This window comes from Vulpes vulpes, chromosome 1 (assembly GCF_048418805.1).
Source record: "Vulpes vulpes isolate BD-2025 chromosome 1, VulVul3, whole genome shotgun sequence".
Lineage (NCBI taxonomy): Eukaryota > Metazoa > Chordata > Mammalia > Carnivora > Canidae > Vulpes > Vulpes vulpes.
In genome coordinates this window covers 33,086,249-33,106,186 of record NC_132780.1, presented here as the reverse complement: position 1 = coordinate 33,106,186, position 19,938 = coordinate 33,086,249, and the positions used below count along the sequence as shown (strand labels likewise).

General features: G+C 42.4%; 2 protein-coding genes and 1 long non-coding RNA gene across 4 annotated transcripts in view; 1 reads left to right on the top strand and 2 right to left on the bottom strand.

The window, feature by feature from the left end:
* Positions 1-19,938, bottom strand: part of PIP5K1B (phosphatidylinositol-4-phosphate 5-kinase type 1 beta) — a 296,745-nt gene that overhangs the window by 207,764 nt on the left and 69,043 nt on the right. The window lies entirely within an intron of this gene.
* PABIR1 (PP2A Aalpha (PPP2R1A) and B55A (PPP2R2A) interacting phosphatase regulator 1) lies at positions 5,335-10,320 on the bottom strand. The gene has a single exon (XM_072762290.1). It carries the CDS (start codon positions 10,187-10,189, stop codon positions 9,329-9,331), a length of 861 nt encoding a protein of 286 aa, XP_072618391.1. The 5' UTR covers positions 10,190-10,320; the 3' UTR covers positions 5,335-9,328.
* Positions 10,424-13,859, top strand: LOC140599419 (uncharacterized). The gene is made up of 3 exons (XR_012002306.1): positions 10,424-10,651; positions 11,001-11,104; positions 12,038-13,859. It is a non-coding gene; the product is annotated as an uncharacterized lncRNA (long non-coding RNA).

The window sequence follows — 19,938 nt, the reverse complement described above, 5'->3', positions numbered from 1 at the left end:
CTGGTAGAGACTGTAGAAAAAGGAGAGGTGAAGAGCCATTCTCAGCAGAGGACACAGCTTATCAAAACACAGCATATGGGAGCATGAAGCCCTGAGGAACCTCAGGTAGCTCATTAGAGTCCTAGAATTCCCAGGACATGTGGAGGGGGAAAAATCTGGTAGGAAGTAGTGTGGTAAAATGGAGCCCTAACAAAGACCCTACAGATAGGTTTAGAATTTTAATTCAGAGTTAGAAACTTAGTATAAATTGGTACGGTAAAGAGCTCCAAGACTTCTAATGCTTGACCCCAAGTAACCTGACAAGGATCATTATTATCATTTACTATCTTTTCAGAAGACTCAAAAGAAGAGAACATTAAAAGAAAGATGCTCAAAGAAATTCATAAACATATCTTGATTTAACTCCAAGTCCCAAAAGAACTGGAAGAAAGAGTACACAAAGGTCCACGAAGAAATGAGCATCAACGTCACGGTTTAGTCAACAAGGAGCTCCCAAGAGTCCAAGAGAAGGCTCCCACACCAAAAGAAATACCCAATTTCTCACTTGCCATTCCCTCCTCAACATCTCATATTTTTCCTTTCAGAAGATACCAACACTCACTAGCTACGGTAATCCTCCTGGCATTGCAAGAGTAAAATTGTTCTTTCTCTTTCAAGTAAGGGGGAGGGACTGCCTGAATCACAGGAATGGTTACTTCAACCAACCACTTGACTTTCCGAGGGGACAAAAGATCTTTCTCAATTGTCTTCTTTCACAACATGCCTTGCTAGCCAAGCCCTAGATGTTAGTTTGGCTCGGAAGACCACTGTAGGCAATTGGAAAAAAACCAGAACTACCCCTGGCATCGATACAGAACTGAACTTCCATGGGACAATAAAAGCAACAGGCTTTCTGTTTTCCAGTTGCAGTCATACTGCCTTAGAACCTGTTACTGATTTTCACATCTCCCTACATACTTATTCTAGAAGTTCAAAAAAGAGAAGTAGCTTTCAGGCACAAAGAGATCCTAGACACATACCCATTTCTCTTTTAGGATAGCACTTGGAATCAGGAGAAAAGGAGAGGAAATCTAAAATGGAAAGAAAGCTCAATTATGACTCCAAGTACACAGATCAAGGCTCATAAAGTAGGTCAGGTGTGTGTGCACGTGAATGCGTGTACGTTTGTGTACCTCAGATTGCATGTGCATGACACTTGAGTATTTGATGTTATCTCTTTAACCTCTCTCTGTTATGAAATCATTTTCACAAGCTACACAACTAAAAGTCACCTTTGAAGTGATTTTTAAATACCTGCTGAACTTTGAAAATGATAACTAACACTTTGGAACAAATTGCACTTTTGATGGTTTGTTTCAAATGTCTAACGTAGGAACATGACACCATGAAACTTGAAGTCTAAGCACAAATTCTAAAATGTACTCAAAGCAAAGTTTTCCTCTTTTGGTCCTTTCATTCAACAGTGAAGTCATTTTCTAGGAGGTAAAGTTAAAAAATAATAGTTTCTCAGAGATTGCTCAATTGTTCTGAATTTAAATCTCTGCCCTCTGGGGAGATGAGTAGAAAAAGAAGACAAGCTTGTTATTAGGCAATAAAAGGGTTTGGATCCTTCTTTAAATCCTGCTGTTACTTTCCCTCTAAAAAAAAGATACATTTTTCCCCATTCAGTATAGGTTGCCTTGTCGGTTGATAGTCTCCTTCTGGGTGCAAAAGCTTTTTATTTTGGTATAGTTAATACCAAAATTTTTTAATTTTTGTTTTTGTTTCCCATGCCTGAGGAGACAGAGAAAATTGTTTCTACAGCTGATGTTGAACAGATTACTGCCTATGGTCTTTTATGGTTTGCAAATGATGTATCTGAGAAGGGGTTAATATCCAAAATATATAAAGAACTTACACAGCTCAACACCAAAATAACATATAATCTGATTTTAAAATGGGCAAGGACCTGAATAGACATTTTCCCAAAGCAGACATACAAATGGACAATAGACACATGAAAAGATATTCAACATCACCAGAATAATGGAAACCAAAATCACAATGAGGCATCACCTTAACACCTGTCAGAGTGGTTAGAATCAAAAAGACAAGAAATAGTGTTGGCGAAGATGTGGAGAAAAAGGAACCCTCATGTAATCTTGGTGGGAATGTAAATTGGTACGATCACTATGGAAAGCAGTATGGAGGCTCCTCAAAAATTTACAATTAGAATTATAACCCAGTAATTCCACCACTGGGTATTTACCCAAAGAAAACAAAAACACTAATTTGAAAGGATATATGCACCGCTGTTTATTGCAGTATTGTTTACAAAAACCAGATATGGAAACAGCCCAAATATCTATCAATAGAAGAATGGATAAAGAAGACATGGTATGTATAATGGAATAGTACTCAGCTGCAAAAAAGAATAAGATCTTGCATCTGCAATGACATGGATGAGGGCATAATACTAAGTAAAACAAGTCAGAGAAAAATACCACATGATTTCACTCATATGTGGAATTTAAGAAACAAAACACACAAGAAACAGAAGAAAAAAAAAAAAGCTCTTAAATACAGAGAACTGGTGGTTGCCAGAAGGGGGTGGGTGGGGTGATGAGTGAACTGGGTGATAGGGATTAAGAGTACACTTATTTTTTTTTTTAAAGATTTTATTTATCTGACAGAGAGAGAGCACACAAGTAGGCAGAGTAGTAGACAGAGGGAGAGGGAGACGCAGGCTCCCTGCTGAGCAGGATCCTAGGATCATGACCTGAGCTGAAGGCAGATGCTTAACCAACTGAACCACCCAGGCTCCCCAAAAGTACACTTATCTTGATGAGCACTGAGTAATGTACAGAATTGTTGAATCATACTGTACACCTGAAACTACTTTAACTCTATATTAATTATACTTCAATTAAAAAGGAAAAAATACGATACATTTTAAACTTACAGGGCTTCTTTGGGGGGGGGTCAAAATAGTCTTGCTTTTGTTTCCCTTGGAATGACAATCTAAGGGCAATCAAGGATACTGTATAACTGGAATATAACAAATCATATACATATACTTTTAAGAAAATAGTCTAAAATTTGTATTTTGGTATTTATTTCAAATAGCAAATCAGTTTGAAAATATGTAAACCACAATTTATTTCTATACCAATTTAATTTTTCCTACTACTAAAGAAAACAATTCTTCTGAGAGCTTCCTTTAATATGTCTAAAATCATCCTTTTAAATAAACATCATTTGATTCAACATGTAAGTGGCAACAAGAGCAGGCTGGAAAATAGACTTTATTTCAAATAAGGAAAAAGTCTGTTCATAAGAAAACGACAAAAAGACCTAAATTCAAAAGGAAATAAAAAAGGAATAGAGACTTGAGAAAGTATACTTGGTTTTCTCATGTTAAATGGAAATAATCACAGCACCTACCCCACAAAACTGTCCTGAGAATTAAATGAACTCATATGTACAAAGCACTGGAAATAGTGTCTAGGTGTTCAATTTAGTGCTCAAAAAATATTAGTGCTAATTATTACTAATTATTGTTACTGGCAATGGGTCATGTTATCAGGCCATCTTTTGCTTTCCCACTGGGGAAGGCAAGCAGTCTTGAAGGGATCAAATCTTTTAAAAATCTTGGCTACAAAGGATGATAGTCCTATTTCGCAGGGGAAAAACAGTGAAAAAACTGCTCCAGATTTCTCAAAGCCAGCAGCAAAGAGAAGGTAATTACAGAGGGTCAGTGTTTCCAATTTGTGAAGGAAGAGTTATCACCTAAGAGAGAGAGGGAGATAAGGCTTGTTCTGCATTTTCCAGAGAGACAGCCTTGAATTTAACAATGGAAGTTACAGATGAACATGTCAGCTGAAAGAAAGACCCTCCGAAGTGGAAAACACTGACCTCATAAAAGGACAGGCTGCCCTGAAGGGTAGACAGCATACTGTCACTGAGCGTCAACGCAGGAGTTTCCACCAGCCAAGGGGGATCAAGAAAGGCTTCCTTAGCCAGTCCCCAGCTAGATGACAATCATGACAACCTCCCGGGTGATGACAGCTGACATTTCTACGGAAACTGCCTGGCACTGCTGGACTTTACGTATACTGACCCACGTAATCCTCTCCGCCGCTGGGTTCCACAGCATGTGCTCCTAACTACTACAATACTCTGCCTACCACCCACTTTTAGAAACTTGAGCAAGTTACTTATTTAACCTCTCTCTGCCTCCACTCCCTCATTTGTAAAATGAGAATAATAGCATTTATCTCTCAGATGATAGTGATGAAGACTAAGTGAAATTGTTTAGTACCTAGAACGGTGCCTGACACATAACAAGTATTTTATATATAACTTTTTTTTTTTTTTTTTAAATAGAAAGGTCATTTCAACTTTTAAGACAATTTTCTACATGAATGGCAAGTTAGGGCAGGCATAAAGAACTGTGCTGGCTACAGGGAGCAATCTAATTTTTTTTAATCATATAAGCGGAACTCAAGGCTTGCTGATTGAGGATTGATTCTCTAACAAAATCAAATTAGCCATGAAAAATATGGGCAAAACTGAAGCAGGAGTTCTGCATGAGATTCAATTCTCTGTATACTTTGTCACGGCTGATTTTAAGGCCTTGAGAAAGGGGGCCTCGTCCATCACTCACCGCTAACTTGTTACCATCCTCAAGGCCTTGGCCAGTAATTCAGCCACATTTTTAGCAGAATCTTTAATTGCTCCATACACTGGACTCAACCTAGATGTGCTTAACCAATTCTTTTTTTTAAACTTTATTTATTTATTCATGAGAGACAGAGAGAGAGAAAGAGAGGCAGAGACACAGGCAGAGGGAGAAGCAGGCTCCCCACAGGGAGCCCAATGTGGAACTCGATCCCAGGACCCTGGGATCACGACCTGAGCCGAACCCAGACGCTCAACCTCTGAGCCACCCAGGTGCTCCTGGCTTGACCAATTCTTAAACCAAGGTCAATCCAAACCACTTCTTTTGTATCTGTCATCCAACTGCAACCTCACATCCAATGTGGCCTAGTAAACCTGCCTTTTGACCTTGAGTCACTGCTTTACAATTTTCATAAGGCAACATTAACTCTTTCTTTTGCTCAAGCTTTTAAATCTACTCCCGTCCACACTCAAATATCCTAGACTACTCAATAATTGAAAAAATAGGAGTAGTCAGAAACAAATCCTTTCCACTTTATATATACCTTCCTCCACACCCATCAACTCCTGCAACAGCAAATCAATTTAACATGTACTGATATCTTTGTTTGGGTCTTTTCACTCTTTCTGTTTTCAAAGAAAAAAAAATGCCTCCGGACCTCCTTTCCCAGGCTCTTTTTTTTTTTTTTTAAGATTTATTTATTCATGAGAGACACGTGGAGAGAGGCAGAAGAAGAAGCAGGCTCCACTGGGGAGCCTGATGGAGAACTTGATCCCAGGACCCCGGGCCATGACCTGAGCCAAAGGCAGACACTCAACCACTGAGCCACCCAGGTATCCCCTGACTCTTTCTTCTATACGCTGATGCTACCCTGGAAATGTAGTTTACATCACCTTCCTTGGTTTGTTGTTCTGGCAAGGATTCCCATCTTCCACCTCTCTCTTGGACCTTCAAACTTTTTGTACTCCTCTATAAATGTGACCGTAAGAAAAAAAAAATCTTAGTCCTGTTTCCCTCATAAGCCTGGTCAACTTTCCCCATCTTACTGCCAAATATTTAAGAGTGGTCTCTTCTATAGGTGTATGACCAGCTGAACTAACCTAATAAACCTGAATTACTGGAAGGCATCCTGATACAGGTTATTCTTGATTACAATCAATCTTTTAAGTACACTTAGAGGTTCTGACGTCCAGCAGTCGCAGATTTGGTGACCATTATTTTTTTCCATTTTCATAGTGTTTATAACAGACAAAATAAAGGAAAATATGCCACAGAGGTTTGTTATATAGAACAGACTGTACTTTAACTAAATGTTGATATGTGCACTGGGACTTTCAGCAGAGTTTATAGCTTATCAATACTCATATCTTACAAATGTTTTTTGAAGGATAGTTCTCACGTGACCTAAGCCCTTACAGTCTACAAAGTAATGACTAAGTTTATGAACAATAATATGACAACGTAAATGGTCTACATAAACTCTTAGAGCCTCATCTGATTTAAAATTTACCACCTATATAGAAAAATAAGCTTATGGATGTGAAGGTTTCCCTGTACCTTCAGAGAAAATGATCTGGTAAGAGGATCTAATATGGGAGAGAAGATGATGTATTTAATGAGAAGGAAGCAAGCCAGTGAGGGTGGGGTGCAGAAAACAAGAAGGAGGGGCAAGGGTCAGATCCCCCAGGGCCTCCTGGGCCAGAATTAGTGTTCTGGTATACCACAAACATAACAGGAAGCAAATGAAAAGCCTTAAGCTGGGCGATGGAAGATCAGATATGCAATTTTAAGAGGATTACTTTAGCTGCTGTATGGAGAATGAATGGACAAGCCTACCAGAGACAGTGTGAGAGGGAGAGGTGGGAATTACGCTAGAAGTCTCGGAGGGAAATGAATGGTAGCCTGGGTTGGGGTGGCAACAGAGATGAAAACAAAGTAATAGATTCTGGAAGAGAAAATCACTAAGACTTGGAGAAGATTCGGAGGAAAGAAAAGGAAGAGAGATGTCAAGGGCGTGGTGGTTCCTGAATTTATATACATATATACATGAAAATGAGGGGTAAAACATCTTATACAGTATATCTTGAATTAACAGAAATTAGCAACGGGAAGGGAAGATGAATTTTACATAGTAAAAGGCAGACTTGCATTTTTTACTATATAGGTATCTGCATTGTTTAAATACTTTTATAATCAGCAGGTATACATTCTTTCATAGTTAAATTAACATGCAATAAAAAAGAAACAAAGCACTTGCCTGGCTGAAAAGGACAGGAATGGCATTTTAGGGGAAAAGAACAATCCATCCAAAGGCACAAACACATGAAAGTACATGGCATATTTAAAGAATATCAAGTAGTCTAGTGTTTGCAGAGTAAGAAGGAAGGATGTGTGTCGGGGTAGGATGAGCAGAGCTGTGAAGCTGTTTTACAATATGCCCAGTTCACGAAGGACAGTATTATATGCCAGGTTACAGAAAGCATTCCCTACACCGTGGGAAATGAGGATGCACATCGAGTTTTCAAGCGGGAGGGGGGAAAAATCAAGTTTATATTTCAGAAAGATCACTTTAGAGGTGGGGTGAAGACCAGGCCAGAGGGAAGGTGGGAAATCACTTAGGCTGGAACCTAAGCTGAATCAGAGGCAACAGAAGCAGTGAAGGGGAGAGATCTCAGGTTCACTTCAGTAGACAGGACTGAGTGATCACGCTGGATGTGACAGGGGAAAAAGGGAAAGTCAAAAACGCTTTCTATGGTTTCTCGTTTAGAAAATCAGCGAGCACATCAATTTAGGTAACTCAAGAACAGGTTCGATGAAAAGATACTAACTTTTGTTTTGGAGATGCTGAGGTTACAGTACGTCTGGAAGCAGATCAAGGTACCCAACAGGAAGTTGGACATACAGGTTTGAACTGGAGGAACAAGGTCAGGACTGGCACACATGAACTATTACCCAGAACAGAGAATTTTAAGCCTGTGGACACAATCTTACCCTCAACATAGTTTCATTGAACTCTTAAGGCAACTTTCAAAAGTTGACTAGTTCCATTTATTCTCGTAGTTGTAAAAAAATTCCACATAATTGTTAAAGTCTCTGTAGGCAGTTACTTAAAGAAAGCCGGAGCTTTTTGTCTTGGTCTCTTTTATTTCTTCCCCTTTTTTCGTCTGCCATTCTTTCTAACTATCTAGTAAAGGAAGATATAGGAAGGTATAATATAAAAACATTTGTTATTAAATATTTTCATATTTTGTCTTGGTTGTAAAAGGCAAAGAAAAGAACATTTCACAATTCTACCTTTAACAAAATCTAAGTTAAATAACGATTTACCTATGTGACTCTCCACTGATTTTTTTTTTCTCTTGCAAGTCACTGACCCTTAATCAACTGGCATCCCCAAGGCAGTCAAATCCAGCTGTGGCTTTAACTACACAGGTTCCTGCAACAATTCCACAGTTCTGTTGTTGCTCACTGTCGGAAATCCAAGTCACACTGTACCTCTGTCTAACCGATGATGCCCTAGTTTGGTGGGAGGTGGAGAGGAAGGACCTGTTGGCAAGGAAACAGCCGCTTCCTTCCTGAGCCAGGGAAAACCAGGAAGGTAACAGATGGGCAGAGCAGAAAAGCAGCCAAAAGTTGCTCTGGCTCCTTGTTGGCAGGGATTTTCACTGAGGCACAATTGGATATTTTAAAGCATATCAATGATTGAGAGATTTTTATCTGCCTGGGTGCTCTGGTGAAGTTCAACAGGGCTTCCCACATTCTCTACATCTGAGAAACTTTTAAGTTTGCAGTGGTACAAAGGACCTGGTCTCAGCCTATGTACAGTGGGCTAAGACTGCAAGGCACTGTCCCATGTCCCTTCAGGATTATACCCAAGAGAATGCACTTTCTGGTTTAGAAAAAATTTTTAAACTTTTCTGTAGTTATATTGGCATGACTTATTAGAATTACTATTAAAATTTCATTAGAAAATGCGTTTGTTTACTTTTATATAGTTAATTTAAAAAGACTTGTTGCAAACTTTTATATTTTGTTTTTATCATTCCCCCCTCGCAGCCACTTGTGTACCCAGAAAATTAAATATCCGAGGATTCCTGGGTAAAATAGACAACCACTGGATCACTATGTTATAACTAACATATTTTTTTTAAAACCGCTGTAAGTAACTAGGTTATCCTCCATCAAATAGAAATTAGCAACCACTGGAAAAATAACATTAAAAATTAGTGTGGGCATGAAATATGGAATTTTAAAACATCAGTTTACTATACTGATTAATTCAACATTTATATTTGCATCAGAACTTAATAATCCCATAAATAAATAGAGCTCTCGATTATTTTAAAAAAATCAAGGGATAACATATGTATTTAAACATATTAGCAGCATAAAGACGTATGCTTCAACACACTTATTGGAAAACGTCTGAAAATATCACTACACTGAATTCAAGGGCACCCGCAGGAACCTGACATAAAAGTTCTCTAGAGTAACAACATCTCAGGAAATTCAAAAAAAAAAAAAAAAAAAAAAAAGGAAAGGGTCGAATAGGAAATAGCCTCAAATTAATTGACAAAGTTCAGTGCTTGCTCCAACTTGATTTTTCTCTCCATTGCAAAAAAAAAAAACAAAAACAGAAAACAACGAGTCTCGGGATGGGAGGGTGAATCACTTAGATGAAAGTTCATCTACTGGAATAAATGGAGAGGCCGCTTGGGCAGGCGACACAGGAGAGTCGGTGGTAGTGCTGACTTTCGCTGGTGAGTTACAAGAAGATCCGGCGCTGCTGCTGTTTCCGTCAAGGGTATCAGATACACACACGCCAGGATCTGACAGCTGTGCAACGTCAGAAGAAAGCATGTTGGTGATGCCCTGGAAAAATCTCTTTGGCTGATACTCAGTTTCCATTTCACATTTTCTTTTCAGTGGTCCAAGAACACTTGGTCTAATGCAATTGATGGGACTCTGGCTTCTCCGGGTGGTAAACCGAGTCGTTGGGCTGGGAATAGGGCTCGGAGGCAATCCATTGCTACTCACAAAACTTTGCAAGGATGGTGAAAAGCACTGCTTCCCGATCCCCCGGGTGGGTGACGGCGCTGGTGACACCGGAATGAAATCGATGCGCTTCGGGGAGGCGGACTTCTCGGCGTCGTTGTCACTCAGGCTGAAACTTTCCTCCCAGGAGTGGCTTATCTGCATGGCGTTCTGCACCTCGCGCTCGTGGACGGTCTCTCGGTTGATGAGGTCCATGCCCTCCTCCTGCTTGATCTGGTGCAAGCGGCTGCTGTGCATGCGGACCGGGGAGGCCGGCAGCAGCAGGCCGTGGCGGTTCGGGAACGTCGTGCTGTTCCGCCGGGCGCTCGGCGCCTCGGCCTGGAACACCGGCGAAGTGTCACTGAGGCCGTGGATCAGGGGGGCGCTGTTAGACCTCCGGAGGCCCCCGCCCGCGCCGCTGCCGCCGCCCTCCGCCGGGCTCCCGCCAGCACCCGGAGGCAACTCCAGGTCTAGCTCCATCTTCTCCTGAGCCATGTCGGGGGCAGGGAGGCGGGGGCGGCGCTCAGAGACCCGGGATTCCCATTCCCCGCGGTCCAGGGCCAGGGCCGCCACCGCCGCCGCCGCCGCCGCCAATCTGTCAGCGGGCTCGTCCTCTTGCGCATGCGTGCCCCTCCGCGCAGGCGCCGTGAGATTTCTCTCCCCGCGGCGCCGGCTTAATGCGTCATAGCCCGAGGGGGAGGGGCGCCGAGCGGCCCAGCGGCGGCTGTTGAGCCCTTTTCTTCCGCAATTAGCTACTACTACCGAGCCGCAGGCTCGCGGCGACGCGGCTTCCGAAGGTTACCGTAGTCCCCGGAGTCTGGGTGTAGCAAAGCAGAGCTCTGAAAGAGAGGCTGGTGGCGATGTGGGGCCGTACGAAGGGGAGCGCAGCTTGGCCTAAGCAGGGAGGGCTTCCCGGAGGAAGGGGCCGTCTCCTGACCTCCGGAGGACACGGAACGGGTGCGGGCTGCGGGGCGTCCAGGAAGGGGAAGGGGAAGCGTGGTGGCCGGCGGGAGCCGGGGGGCGGGGGGGGCTGGCCTGCCGGAGGTGGAGGTGGTGGCCCGGGCGGCCAGAGGCGGGCCCTGATCCTAAGAACAATGAAAGCTGGGGGGGGGGGGGGGGGGGGGGTCAAGGAAAGGGTGTTACCCCCGCAGCGAAGCCTGCAGGCTGCTGTCTGCAGAGAATGGGGTCGTTGGGAGAGGAGAAGCAGTCCTGGAAGCAGGGGTGGGGGGTGAGGGGGGGGCTGTTGAGGCCCGGGAGTGAAAGCCAGCCTGTCCCTGGATCCCTCTTAATTTAGTCCCGTTTCCAGCACGAGCATGTGTGCTCCAAGATCATCTTCATTCCCCACGAGGGTTTAAACGAAGGCAAAAGTTAAGAGGGCTTCACGCTCTAAAAACACAACACTCAGCTTAGGTAATTAACATAAATTTTGGTATCTCATGAAAATCACGGTTTGGGGTTTTTTTGTTTGTTTGTTTTGTTTCTGCATGCCTACTATGCACTAAGCACTGGTAGGAAGGAGGCCCTAATAGGAGGGCATTTCATTTCTACTGCAAGGAAAGAGAGAGATGAATAAAGCAAGCTGTTTTCAGATCGTGGTAAACCTTAGAAAAGGGGGGGGGGGAAGGATGGGGTGATAGAGCACTACTGATAGAAAGGGGGGGGCGGGCCATTAGAAAGGACGGAGATCTAAATTCCAGATGCAAGTCACGCTGACATCTGGGGGATGCATACTCTAAGCACAGAAGACAGCACGTGCTAATAAAGCCCTAGACAGATGTCAGTTTGGTGAGCTGGCGCCAAGAGAAGAAAGGGCAGCTGAAGCCCAAGGTGGGTGGGGGAGAGTGGTTGTGAGGGCGCAGAAGAGTCTGGATCTCTCATCCCAAGTACAATGAAAAGCCACTGGGGAGTTTAAAGCAGGAGAGTGGTGTTATTTGGTTTAGGTTTTAAAGATCGCTTGGGCTGGGTGGGAATTAGGCTGAAAGTAGGCAAGGGTGGGAGCAGAGAGGCCGATTAGGAACCGACCGCTGAGGCGCAGGCAGAGGACCCGGCTAGGGATGTAGCCGCGGTGACAAGGAGAAGTAGAACCAACAGGACAGGCCTCAGATGGGTTGGATTTAGATGATGAAATGAACAGGCCATTCAAAGGCAACTCCTAGGTTTCCTGCTTCTGCTGGATACACAGCATGGTCATTTACGGAGATAGGGATGGAGTGGGTTTCAACAGGTGGGAATTAAGACTTCTCTCTTGGGCTATGTGAGTTGCAGGTGGCTATCAGACAGCCATGTGGCTGTCTGAACCGAAAGAAAGCTTAGTGATTTTTGTTCATTCTTCTCTTTTTGCAGCTGAAGGAAAAAAAGTGACGTTCAGCATCACACAGCTTTTTTAGTAGTGCGAACCAGTACTAGGATCCAGGTTCCTAGTCTATGCCTCTTTTTCCACTGTTATCTCAGAATAGCTTTTCATTTGAATTCCCTGTGAAGTACAGGTCTTAATGATATAATAAATGTTGATTAGTCATGCTTATAATTATATAGAAACTGATTTAAGCTTGCCAGGTGTCAGACACTATTTAAAGGGCTTCACGTGTAGTACCTTATTACTTACCTCCTCACAACAGCCCTTTCAAGGAGGTATTATTGTCCTCATTTTGCAGGGGAAACCGATGCAGAAATTAAGCAATGTCCCCAGGATGAGAGTAAAGGGCAGAATCTGAGCGTTCTGGCTCCAGAGAGCCTGGGCACCATGTTGCCTCCTAAAAGTGCAATGATGTTTTAGAATTGGGAGAAGCCACTTCCAGATTCTTAGCTTTGCAAAGGCAACAGTACTTGAGGCAGGATTTAAAGGATAGGTAGGATTTTTATGGAGCGATGGTCTTTTTCATAGAGATGCGGCAGCATGACAAAATAGTGAATTTGCTAATACGTGATGTGATGTACATGGAGAAGAACAATAATGGGGAAAAACTTGGAAATGGAAGTGGGAGTGAGAGAACCAGGGCTCTGAATGCCAGCCAAAAGGACCCAAATTTAACATCTGAGGCAACAGGAAACCGTGGAAACTTTCCGACAAGAGGAATGACGCTATGAGAACTATACTTTAGGACCTGCCAGACAGCTCAATGATGGAGTGAAGTCGAAGAATGGAAGGGGGAAGAACCAACACCCACGACTTGCCAGGCACTTTAAACACTCCACAGTCCCACTGCATCCTCATTGCAATCCTACAAATTAGATATTGTTATGCTCATTCTATAGCAGGACAACTGAGGTTAAAAAATGGCAAAAGGAGGGCATCTGGGTGATGCAGTTGGTTAAGCATCCGAATCTTGGTTTTGGCTCAGGTTGTCATCTCAGGGTCATGAGACTGAGCCCTGCATACTCAGTGTGGAGTCTACTTAAGACTCTCCCTCTCCCTGTGCCCCTTTCCCTGTGCTCACTCTTGCTCACTCTCCAAAATAAATCTTTTTAAAAAAATTTGCAAAAGGCCCTACAGCTACATGGAAGAACAAAGACCTGAGCCAATCTGAATTAAGGTCCTACTTCAAAACCTGCATTGTTTTTGCTGCCTTTCCCACAGATTAGAGAAGGAGAATCTGATGGCTAAACTGCGAGACAAAAGGAAGGTCTAAGCTCAAGTTGGGAATGGCAGGGAGCAGCAGAAAAAGGAGATGGATTTGAGAGACAGGAAGGTAACGACAGCACCCGACTCCTTGCATTTATAGAGGATGAAGAGAGAGGTGTCACAAATGACAAATTCAAGCATGAGTGGCTGAAAGAATGGTACCTTATTAAATAAAAACAGGAGAGAGATGAGGAAGAGCCTTCAGAAGTAAATTAATATAGGATAAATAGAAAAAAGCATTAATTATGGAACTTTTTAATAGTCACAGCATAATGCTAATTTTTGTATTATTAAATTATTACTCGTGGCTCAAAGGTGCCAATATTGTTCATCCACGTCTGGATAAGAACAATTATCTTTGGGGCAGCCCTGGTGGGACAGCAGTTTAGCGCCGCCTGCAGCCCAGGGCGTGATCCTGGAGACCGGGGATCGAGTCCCACATTGGGCTTCCTGCAGGGAGCCTGCTTCTCCCCCTGCCTGTGTCTCTGCCTCTCTCTCTCTCTCTCTCTCTCTCAATAAATAAATCTTAAAAAAAAAAAAAAAGAACAATAATCTTTATTAAAAGCACAAAGATGGTGAAAAGTCCACAAAATCAGACATCCGTGCCTTTTGGTTCTTTCCTGAACACACCTATTAGCTGTCTTTACTCATTTCCTTGTTTCTACCCCTGTCTCTGTAAGTCAGTTCTCCAACCAGTGTTGAAGGTAATCCTAAAGGGAAGACCTGAATAGAACCTTTCAGGGGAATTCCCACTCAGAGAAAAAAGTCAGTGTCATTACAGCAGTCATTAGAGCCCTATGGGATCCGGGTCCCTACTGTCCCTCTGACCCCATGTCCAGACACTGTTCCCCTCACTGCCTTCCCTCCAACTTCAAAGGCCCTTTTACTATCCTTAGCCCACTAGACATGCTCCCTCCTCCACTTGGCTTCCTCTTCTTCCAGTGGACATCCACATGTTCCATCCCTTCAGGTCTTTACACAAATGTCATTGACTAAGAAGCTTTCCCCAACTTTCCCTTATAAAAACCAACAGCAGTTCATGACATCAAACGTACACTCACTCCCATACCCCTTACACTGCCTATATTTTCCTCTAGAGCACCAAATGACATATGTATATAGAGTTTTCTTGCCTCTTATCCTTGTCAAGAAGGTCAGCTCCACAAGAACAAGGCCTTTGCTTTGTTTCCTGCTATATGCCTAATACCTAAACCAGAGCCTAGGACGTAGGACTCAGTAAGTAGTTGAATCACTGTGCAGATAAATGATTGATGACTGAATGGACTAGCACAGCTTTGTCCAGAAGGGAAGAAAACCCTGTTATCCAGCTTAACAGGCTTTTCTCCACTGATTCTAAGTACTTTGACAAATCCTTTTCTCTTATCGATATTATTATTAAAGTGCCCTCCCGACCACACAGGTCGATCACTTGAATGAACCGTTATATGAACTATGAAACCAAAGGCCTAAGTTTCCACTCCTTTTCAACCATATGCTGATACACTCTTGATAGAATTAAAATGCTCAGTGCTGAAGATTCTAAGCAGTGTTTAATATATTTAGTTACTGCTTCCTCTCAAAGGAATAAAGGATAAATGAGAGAAAACAGCAGCCATAAAATGCAATTCAGCCTGTTACAAATGAATAATGCCAGAGGCAGGATTCAGGAGATTGTCCCTGAGTCAATTCATCCTTCTGGTTTCACTCTGGGTATGAATTAAATACCACATTTAGACAGTTGATATTCATGCTCACTCCTGAGTCATAAAGGCAGATACCCACTCAAAAGTTAAGCTTTATTGTGATTAATATTACATTTTCTTAAGCTAACAAATAGTTTCCTTTTAATTCCTAGGGGCAGTTTTTCCATTATTAAACTCCCAAGCATATGGCAAGGCAAACATTTACCTCTGAATCCATCCATATTGAATGACTGTGAAATAAAAATGTGTGTCAGTCCATCCCTTAGATGGACTGACAAGTATCTCAACATCCCATAGTAACAAGCATCACCAACCTAGAATAAAAATATTGCAGAGGAAAAGTGGACTTTCGTAATATAGGAACTTAGTGGTATCAACTAGTTCAATCACTTAGGGAAAGTGTTTCGCAGTACCTACAAGAAGAAAATACATGTATGTTCTATGGTTGAGCAAACACACTGCTGGGTATATACCTGAGAGAAATGCATGCTTGTATCTACTAAAAGACATGTCCCAAGAATGCTCCTTGCACTATTTGTAATAGCCCCTAATTGGGAACAACCCAAATATCCATAAACAGTTGAATGGGTGAATAAATTATATAATGGCATTATTTATTCAACATCAACGAGTTACAGGATAATATTTCAAGAAAGAAATCAAACACAAAAGAGTAGATACCCTGTGTCTTCATTTTTATGATATTCGACAACAGTCCAAATCAATCTATGGTGGTAGAAGTCAAAATATTGGTTACCTTTGGGACAAATGACTGGGGTGGGGGGTGGGCACAAGGAAATAAATATCTCCTAATCTGGGTGTTAGTTACCCAGGTATACACACATGTGAAAATTCACTAAACTATTTGAAATTTATACACCATATCATTTAAGGAGCTAGACTTCAAAATGTTATCAATACAGAAAGAGACGATGGGAATTTGAAATATAAACGGAAGACAGGAGAGAGTAAGAATACTTCAACTGAAAGGGAGATATTTTGTTCAAACACTAATCATGAGTCTAAACTGGAATGCTGAGCTTCCAAATCTCTCCGACACACAACAATATCAGTGGGAGAACAGCTAGCTGGCCTTGCCAGTCCAAAGAATGGACACAGAAACACACACACACACTCCTCAAGCTACATTTCCCTGGGGCCGTAAACACCCAACAGACTCCAGCAACCTCCTGTAAGCACTGGATACTGGTCTTAGGCTGCTTATAGATCACCAACAGAACCACCAGCTCTCCTTAGTCCTATCCCCAAAGTGCCCTCAAAATCAAGTTATTTCTAAGAAGACACAAAGGAGGAAACGAAGCTCATTTCAGAGCCTTTGACTTTCTCAACTGTGTATCTGCTAAAAGTCAGCTCCGACATATCCTCCCAGCATCATTCATGAGATGGAACAGTTAAAGTAAACTGAGTCCAGGGATCCCTGGGTGGCGCAGCGGTTTGGCGCCTGCCTTTGGCCCAGGGCGTGATCCTGGAGACCCGGGATCGAATCCCACGTCGGGCTCCCGGTGCATGGAGCCTGCTTCTCCCTCTGCCTGTGTCTCTGCCTGTCTCTCTCTCTCTGTGTGTGACTATCATTAAAAAAAAAAAAAAAAAAAAAAAAAAAACATTTAAAAAAAAGTAAACTGAGTCCAGGAACTCGGCAGGGGTTGTTATCACATATGGGAAGAATGAGAACTGTGCTTAAAGACATGAAGTTATTTAATTATCTTAATGAAAGAAAAACAGAAGATGATATCAGAAACTTATCAGCCATTTGCTCTCCAATTATTGAGAGCCCACTAAGTATAGGTCCTCTCTAAGGTATTTGCTCTCAAGGATCTTTTGACCAATCCTTAAAGCTTTAAAGCAACAGCAAAGATTAGAAAATCAGAGCAGAAGTTTATTCTGGGACTTCTGACCCTCCATTGATCTTTTCTTCATGGCCGCTGAAAGCCATCAGCCCACTCACACGGAGCCACACTCATCATACAGACAAGGGCCCAAAGGTAGAAAGGGCCTCAAAGCTCCACCAGAAGAAGCTCACAGCCTAGGCCTTCAGCAAAATTCAAGTCAACAAATAAATGTGAATTGTAGTTACTCTGTTCAATTTACTCAAAGAGGGAGTATCCCAGGGAAGATATTAAAAAGAGCCATTCAGCCCCTACTCTCTACTGCCTTACACCTTTCCATAGAAGAGAAAAATGAGTTGGTATCATTTGTTCCTCACTGGTTTTATATATTTCTGGCAGTGTTCCTTTGTTTTTGATACCTTCACTTTGGCATCGAACTTTTCCTAGGCCATAAACCAAGGCAATCACTGATACCCTTTTCTATGGCTATATACTGCTCTCTCCCTGCCTGCCATCTTGATCCATCCAGCAAGAAGGAAAAAAATAACTCAAGGTTTTATGGATAATGTATAAAGTTAACTCTAAAACATGCAAAGGCTACAAATCTAGTTGGATTTACATATTTGGGCTTTCCAGTTGGGTGTCTCAGAAACCTCTATGAGGGCTCAACAAATTAGTACACAGCACGATCACAGCAAAAAAATAAATAAAGGTGTCAGACCCAGACTGACATACTTCTATCATACTTCTAGCTTTGTGACCTTGGACTAGTCTGTCAATCTCTGGGCTTCATTTAGATCCTTTATGAAGTGGGGACACAACCTCTTTACGAGGATCAAATGGCATGATGTCCATACGAGGCCTTACAAACAGTAAAAGCCCCTGTACCAATAGCTCCCTCTGTATTAAAAACTTCAGTGCCACAATCACAAAGTGATCTTCCCCCCTTTTCTACCCCTCTCACCAGAAGGCTTCCTTGTTTTCTTACTTTTAGTTTGATTCTGTGGAAGAAAATTCTTTCTTCATCTTCTTCCCCAAGACCAGAGTAATTTTTAGAGACATGATACATGTTCTGTCATTTAAAAAAGTATGAGTGAAAAGGTTCACATGCGGCTAACAGTGTCTGACGTGGAGAAATAATAAACTTCCTTTCTAAGAATTTTACTGAATCTGAGAAGAGATGGACCCCACACGGGTGGAAAGGCTGTCAGTAAGTAAAAATGTGGCTGGATCAGTGAATATTATTCCCTACAGCAAGCCATTTGTTCATCCCCAAAGACAGCAGCTACCCTCCCTGGTGGCGCTGAACTTTCAATTGGGACTAATCCCAGGGGCTTATTCTTATTTATTCATTTTAAACCCTGTTTTGAATTACTGCTGTCATGTTGCTTGTACTTCCTGGCATATAATAAACTGCACAGGGACACATATTTGGCTATTCCTGACAAACAAGTTGAACACAGCCTCTTTCAGACAAAGTAAGCAGAGTAGGGGGGGGGGGGCGGAGCTGGAGAAAGATTCAAGAAGTTTCAATAGTCACTGTTCCCTCAAAATGTGTCTTTCCCTCCAGGTAGCTGACACCTGTCAGGATGTTCTGAAGAGTGGGTCAAATGTTCCAAAGGAATTGGAAGCCAAATTTAGACTGGTAAGGAACATGCCTAAGGGAAATTTTTTTTGGTTCAGAGGGTAGCCACTGCACAGCTAAGAGTCTCTTACCCTCTCTGACACTCAAAGGTAGCATGGTTTAATACTGAGAGGAGAGCAGTTCATGATTTGTTCTGCTCTTTTTACCCACTGTCCTTCAAGCTAAATAGGACAAGTAAATGCAACACAAAGAGCAAATATTAAGGGTGGGGGTGCTCTAATTCCTTCTGTATTGCACCTGCTCATTTCTAAAGTGAACATAAGTATAGTTCCATTTGTTAATATGAAGCATATTTTTACCATTCATGTAGTTTAGCCATCTGAAAGTTCCTACTCATTAGAAAGTGATGCCGATTTTTCTTTTTCCCTCTCCTTTTGAAAACCAAAAGTCTTCAACCTTGACAATTAAGACGCTTTCCACCAATCCACCAATGCTTTCATCACTCCTGTCATCATATAATTGTGGCTTATATTGAGTGAAGACATGTGTGCCAAGGACCCCTGTAAGTACTGTGTATCAACTTGTTCAGTCCCCACACCAACTCTAGGATTATTGTCCTCATTTTAGAGAGGTTAAGTTGCCTGAGGTGGCATAACCAGGTAAGTGACAAAGAAACTGGAGCCCAGAGGTGAGCTCTTCATCACCTCACCTACTACCCCTTGGATTCCTCACAACTGCCACATTCATGGTGCTCCAGGTTATCTTCCAAGAATGTCAGTGGGCTGGACACATAATCATTCTGCTCATCAGAAAGACAGAAAAGGCCTCCATATAACTGCATGGGCTTACAAATACCAGTGAGGTTACAAAATCAGGCAATTAACCAATGCCCCATTGTCCCAAAGTGGACAAGAAAACCAATGCAAAGAGTTAGAATTGCAGAATGTCTGATCAGAAGGCAGCTTTAGAAATGATCCCACTAGGGGTGCCTGGGTGGCTCAGTTAAATGAGGGTCCAACTCTTGATTTTGGCTCAGGTCCTGATCTCAGAGTCGTGAGATCAAGCCCCATGTCGGGCTCTGCATGGACCATGGAGTCTGCTTGAGGTTCTCTCTCTCCCTCTGTCCCTCCCCCTGCACACTTGCTCTCTCTCAAATCAATCAATCTTTGTGGGAAACAAAAGAAATGACCCACACTAAACTTGACCAGCCAGTACACTGAGGTTCAGAGATTTCTTTGAGTTCAATGATTCCTTTGAGTTCAAAAGGACATCCAGGACAGAGGCAGGATACTTTATTAAATTTGTACAGATTGCTCTGTGATGTTTGCTCCATGGGTTCTGCTTTCACTTCAAACTCCTTCTCTAAGCAACAACATCCACGTCCATGGTTTTAACTATGCCCCATGTGTTGATGTCTCTCACATTTCTATCCCTAGATACAGCTGACCTATCTTGAGACTGGAATCTGTAGCCACCTATGAGGCACT